At 40.0% G+C, this 6,481-nt stretch overlaps 1 protein-coding gene across 1 annotated transcript; it reads right to left on the reverse strand.

The window, feature by feature from the left end:
• Nucleotides 1–2,740, reverse strand: LOC147308104 (uncharacterized). The gene has a single exon (XM_086271975.1). The coding sequence runs from the start codon at nucleotides 2,463–2,465 to the stop codon at nucleotides 1,566–1,568; it is 900 nt and encodes a 299-aa protein (XP_086128101.1). The 5' UTR covers nucleotides 2,466–2,740; the 3' UTR covers nucleotides 1–1,565.
• Nucleotides 2,741–6,481: the final 3,741 nt, after the last annotated feature.

Here is a 6,481-nt window from a genome sequence, read left to right on the forward strand (position 1 = left end):
ACTTTTAATCTTCACTTTGGTTAAATGTGACCTTTTAAAAGCTGGTCTATGCATTTGCATAAATACACTTAATCAAACTCATTGCATCGTAACGGTGTTCTGTTGCGGCACTAAAAACGAGGTCATTTCATGACAAGACATTTGCTGCTGGCTGTTGGAGAGCTGAAGGCATACTAAACCTCAGCTTTCCCCATCATGGGTGAAAAAGCAAGTCTTATTTTGAAAAACAGAAGGTTTCATCAGAATAAATAATTAACCTTTCAAAATAAATCCTCATCTACACAATTATGACAACACAGGAGTGAGAAGAGAGTGTACATGTTCACAGATGATGCTTTGGGTTTGCAGTGATCAGAATCAGAATCAGTGATTTGACCAATATTGCATTGATAATGAACTGCTGATGCTTGTGTTATCATTCCAATATTGAAGTAATCTTTAAAGGTTTTTGTAAAATGGTTACATTAAGTCAAATTTATTTATTCTTTTACACAATTAAATGGTTGAGCCAAACTTCAGCATTTAACTATACATGTACAGTCCAGACATACTGTTACTTTTATATAAAAACTAAACAAATTACACATTACTATCTAAAAGAAACTTCATAAAACCGAGTTGTTAAAGTTCTTAATGTGTCTGAACGTCCAGTGTCCGGAGGCATCAGACATAATTTTACACAAGACATCTACTGACAGTATTGGACATTTTGCTTTAACATTCTCACCTTGCAAATGGTTAATGTGATTACTGTTTTAAATATAATGTGTAATTTGTATGCACACAAATTAGTTCAACCTCAAAAGTCTACCCAATAGCTTTCAACTTTAATTACACTACATGTTTTATTCTAATTATTTGAAATTAAATGAATAATATGTCCCACTTTGGTGCACATTTATTCTGTTTTTGGAGTACATTTCATGCACTGTATGCCCTTCTCTGTCGCTGTTTTTTAAATTGTTGGTGTTACAGCATCCAGAATCCTCAGAGGAGCTGGTGCTCCCTAGCAGCCCTGCTCTGACCCGATGGAGTGGAACAACACTTAATGAGAGACAAAGTCCCTGTTGCATTTTGTTTTATTCTTTTGCAGATCTTAAGCTCCCTCCGCTGTTCTTTCCACTGACTTTACACACCTGATCCCTGTGACCTGAATGCAACAAAGAGAGCTGTGCTTAGAGAGCTGAACTTAGCCCTATGTCTTTCACTGCTGCGAGCCCAACAAGGTCAGCTGAACAGTAATCAGCACCCAAATGCAGACCTGTGAATTTTTGCTTGAGCTGAACTACTCATCCTGACCCCGTTACTTAACAAATATTTAGATGTGACACAACAGTTGGTTTATTTATAACCTAACATTACATGAAAAATAGAAAATCTGTCAGTGATTAAAAGATTACTTATAAAACTATTACTGAGCAGTTGCTTTGAATCATGATATCACTGACAGACAGTCTGAGGTAACAACAAACTCAGAGCGTGACTACAATATGCCAAGGGTCAGATTTGTGGCAGCTTCCCCTTACAGCACACTCTTTTAGACACACATGCACAGTAGTACCCTCTCAAGTGGGCTTGAGGTAGTTATAGAGAGCACTGAGTCCTCCTTGTAGCACCTCCTGGATAGGTTTGAGAAGGGGGTTATGCACAATATGGAGTCCTTTATCGAGCGGGTGGCACGCAAGCCGCCTCAGCTTACTTAACAAGTACATTTCCACTGGTACGCTTTGCAGATCATTGAAGTCAACATTTAGGAGTTCTAAAGACTCCAGGAAGCACAGAGTCTTGGGCAATGTGTGTATGCTATTTCCTTCCACAATGAGGATTTTTAAATTAACCAGGTCCTGAATCTGGTCCGCAATGGTCTCCAGGCGGTTGCAGGCGAGATGGAGGAAGACCAGACCCTTCATGCTATAGACGCAGGTGGGAATGTGAGCGATGTGGTTGTGGCTGAGATTGAGTTTCGTGAGATTGCGCATGGCTGCCAAGCTGCTTGGCAGGCCTGTGATCTGATTATTGGCCAAACTGAGCACCTCCAGACAGGTACAGGAGCCCAGCTCCTCTGGTACCTCACTCAGGCGGTTGCGACAGGCGAAGAGCACACGCAGTTTTTTTAGAAGGCCAATCTCAGGTGGAAGGCGGGACAGGTTGTTCCCCCACAAGTTTAGAACCACCAGATTGTCAAGAGCACCCAGGGAAGAGGGCAAAGAGCGCAGGCAGTTCATTGACAAGTTTAGCTTCTGAAGGTCTTGGAGTTGCCATAGTTCAGTTGGTGTTTCATTTAGTCCTCGCATGGCTAGACTTAGGGTGCTGTAACCAAAATGCAGTCTAGTGTGTCTTCGGATCCTCCCAGCAGCCAAGGTCATGCTGGACTGGTCGTCTCTAATTGCACTCTGTCTCCGTTGGCTCACACTCATGTCATTCAACTCCTTGCTGGACAAAGTGCGGGACTGCTTCCCACCCATTGCTCTGTTGACTATAACTTATCAGAAGATGTTAGCATGCGATTAGCAAAATCACTTACTAAGAATACTGGCCTCTGATTGAACTCTGGAGTTCTTGAATGAGCCTCGCAGAACATCATCATTTGCACTATTACACTGTCTTGGTCTTGTAGAATTCCTGATGCATATTAGAAACTACACTGAATCCTGTCTAGGTTTTTCCTCACGAAGCTGAGTTACACGCCGCTGTAGCAGAGCAGTCTTATGGTCTGAGCTTCCCATACCAACTGCCTCTCTGACTGGATTTCAGTCCCCAGCTGGTCCTGTCACTTCTTCCAGTCCACAGATAGCACACTGCTCCCCACCCACTTCAGGAGAGCAGGACTAGAGATAGGATTCTGTGTGTGATCAATCAGATGAGCTGAGTGCCATGATGTCATAACCTAACACCAGAAATATACCAGTGCTTACACACGCTGTAAAATGTTACATAACCATGTTTATTTTGTTAATATACTGTAAGCTACAGCTGTTATCTTCTGCAAGAATTTTTTATTTAAAATAAGTGAGATATTTGGCATACCATCGATCGCAATGTCCCCAAACATTTTTTTTTCTCTTGTGTTGGCCTCCGCACCTTTGTAAATGTTCCCCTGTTTCTTCTTAAACTTCTCAAACTGGCAGCTGCAAAAACACTGAGTCATCTTTCAATGAAGCAACAACTCTGTTATGTGCTGGTTTAATCTCAAGTGCAAAGGGACATGGAACATTCCAGCATGTTCCTAGAAATCTCTGCTGCTATTCAAAATCTCATTCATGTGGCCCCTGAGGAGGAGTCTATCATTTTATGCGAAAAAATATACTGTAGCACATTTCAATTTTTGAATTTGTCTTACCCCACAGCAACTTACACACCATGGTAAAAAGTTCCCAGTGTATTTTCCCTAAAGGGTTTGTCTTAGTTGCTTCCTAGCAGCCCTCTCTTAAACCTATTTGTTCCACTCAAACTTTAAAAATGTCAAACTAAAGTTCAAATATCATAATATCTCAGTTTTTATCTTGACTTCGACCTTGATGCCAGAATAGCTGCTTCATTTATTCAGGTGATTGTATACACTGTAAATGATCCATTAAGCACAAACCTATACTTACAGACAGGCGTTATACACTTAGGTCCATTTATTTTCCAGGGTAGTGACACATTTCACGCAATGCAACCAAGGATTAATGTTAAAGTTTGAAAATGATGATAGACTCTCAGCTTTAATTCAAGGGATTAAACAAAAACTTGCATTAACTAATGTGGAGTTATTACAGACATTACCAAAATATTAAATGAAATGCTAATTTCACACTCTGGTGACAGTGGCAGAGAAAAGGACATTAAAGAAACTGATGGACATTATGAACAATGCTGGGCATCCTCTGCACACGGCCATAAACAATCAGAAGAGTCTGCTCAGTGACAGGTTGCTTCTCCCCAAGACAAGAACTAACAGACTTAAAAACTCCTTTGTCCCACACGCCATCAAACTGTTTAACTCCTCTCTGGAGGGGAGAGGGAGGGGAAACAGGAGGACAAAGGAGGGGGGAACAACTAAGCTGTAGTGCCTCTTCACCTCACTGTACAATACCTTGTGCAATACTTTTTGTAAATAGTCAACAGTGCAATAGACTCAATACTTGAAATGTGCAATTCACTTGTATTTTTATTTTTTATTCCTATTTATTCTATTTATCCCCTTCGTATATTTTATTTATATTTGTCTCTGTATTTATATATGTGTGTGTGTGTGTGTGTGTGTGTGTGTATATATATATATATATATATATATATATATAACAATTCTGTAACTGTAACTTCGGTCGTTGCTGTGCTTTTTGGAAGTCGAATTTCCCAGAGGAACCCACCCGAGGGATTAATAAAGTTCTATCTTATCTTATCTTATCTTAATTTTTAATACTTTGTCAGGATTTCTTAGCAGGCAGGTCCTAAAATCTGGTAACCTTGGATATCACCAAAGAATGCATTTTCTCATTTTTAATGCTTTCTATGCTTAAATAAGAGCTCTTTTAACTACATGTTGAGGGTTCGCAGCACAAACACAAATGTTACATTTGGCCAATCAGATGGGATTTTAATACTCAAGGCTAGTCAAGCTTTTTATCCTTGAGAAAACTAAATGAATAGGGCAACACTTTAGTTCTAGCTATACTGTTGGTTCCTCTGGCGGTTGCATCCATCCAACCTGCCATCCAGAGGCTGCAGTGTCACAGCTGCACAAAGCGTGATGTGTAGCCAAGTTTTGGACCAGATTAACTAGTGTGCCAATTGGTCCATCATCATATATTCCTTTGAAGCTCCTACATGGACACTCCAGTACTGGCTACAGTCCCTCAGTTTACTCACAATCTAAAACAAGTCATTTTAGCTCTTCTTCCTTTGAGCTAATGTTATTTCAGTTAGTTGCACCTCGCAAACAGAAGGCCTGAACAGAGGATAGGAGAGGCTGCTGTGCCTGAGATGAGTGTGCTCTCTTAAGCATCATACACATCCAAAATAGAAAATAGAACAGAAATAAGGAAAAAGTCTAATAGGTCTACCTTAAGTGCAAGTTCCAAATCTAAATAGTGTTTTACAGAAAGTAAATAAATACATACATGAGTAAGTAAGCGACTTCAGTTGTGGGCATCTCATGGATTAACAGGGCTATGTAGTAAAACACACCAACGGGAAGACAAATTATGTAGCTTTGCTGATTGCTACATGACATAAATTTAGCATGAAAGCGTTTTTCTTGTAAACGACTGATAAAAAATGAGCGAAGCTTGCCAGAAACAGTTGGAGAACCGCTGCTTTAGGCACGTTGTTAGCAATAGGAGTGCCCTTGTTTTATTTATTTTCAGCGCTTTGGCTTTATTTTTAATAAAAGCTTGTTTATATTGCAGCCCATGGGTTGAAATCACACAGTCAGACAGACATGCATATTCCAACTGAAAGTCTTTAGCTGGATGGTTTGCACACAGGGTGGTGCTGGTGTTTTAACGCTATATTTGTCTGTCATGCATTTACATATAAAGTAAATTTTAATGAAAATGATTTGGAAACCATAAAAATTTGCAAGCATGTCTGTAGTTTAACATGTATAGTTTTATTATCATTATAGTTACTATACCAGCATGCTGTTCTTGATGTTTCACAGGATACATCCCAGTGAGTTTAATTAAGTCTTGAAAGTATATTTCCTTAAACATTTACTAAATGTTGTCTGCTCTTTATGAATGCTATACAGCAAATGACATCTTGTCATGTTGTATAATCTATTTTAAACAATATATAACGTGAACCATAAAGATGTTGTATAAATGTTATGGGGGAAATATGAACTCGCTTTCCTTGACAGCCTTAAAGAGTCTGACCAGGACTTACAGCGGCCTTAGTCATCATTCTCCTCCCAGTCCAGTAATCAAAGTACCAGGATGACAGTTAGCAGTGATATCCTGCTCTGGGGACTCGGTGGCTCTGCTCTGAGCATGGCTACATCAGCACTTATGAATGACAGGTTGAACCATCTGTTTGCTGAATTGGACAACAGAGCTGTTGAGGTGCATTGGCCATTCAGGCAGCTGCTTGTGCAGCATGTCTCATCTTGGCAATTTTTCTTCCTTTTTTTCGTTTTGGTAAATTCTAATACCCCCACATCACAGAAACTTTTGTAGAAACTGGCTGACTGGTAGATTTCTTGTGTGTGTGTGTGTGTGCTTGCAACAAAAAACAAAGTCTTTATATAGCCCCGTTTTTGTTTTTTTAAGGCAATCTGCAGTGCTGATCTTGTGTATATGTGTGCCACGGCTAATTTCACACACAGCAGGATCGCTATATCCTGCCATCCTCTATTTACATGAAAAATGATACCTCAGCTGTAACTGTCAGACCATTGCCCCCCCCCCCATGTGCAAACGCATCCCCGGAGTGGCAACACCGGGCTCAGAACACATGCTGTCAAATATGCAGAAAGACCTTGGCTTCATATGCA

This window comes from Aulonocara sp. 'chitande type north' Nkhata Bay, linkage group LG18 (genome assembly GCF_057382095.1).
Source record: "Aulonocara sp. 'chitande type north' Nkhata Bay isolate Kocher_YH1m ecotype deep benthic linkage group LG18, A_spYH_male_GT1.1, whole genome shotgun sequence".
In the NCBI taxonomy this organism is placed as follows: domain Eukaryota; kingdom Metazoa; phylum Chordata; class Actinopteri; order Cichliformes; family Cichlidae; genus Aulonocara; species Aulonocara sp. 'chitande type north' Nkhata Bay.

Bases quoted from the DNA above. Each gene is read 5' to 3' on its own strand.
- LOC147308104 (XM_086271975.1), bottom strand. From the start codon at position 2,465: ATGGGTGGGAAGCAGTCCCGCACTTTGTCCAGCAAGGAGTTGAATGAC.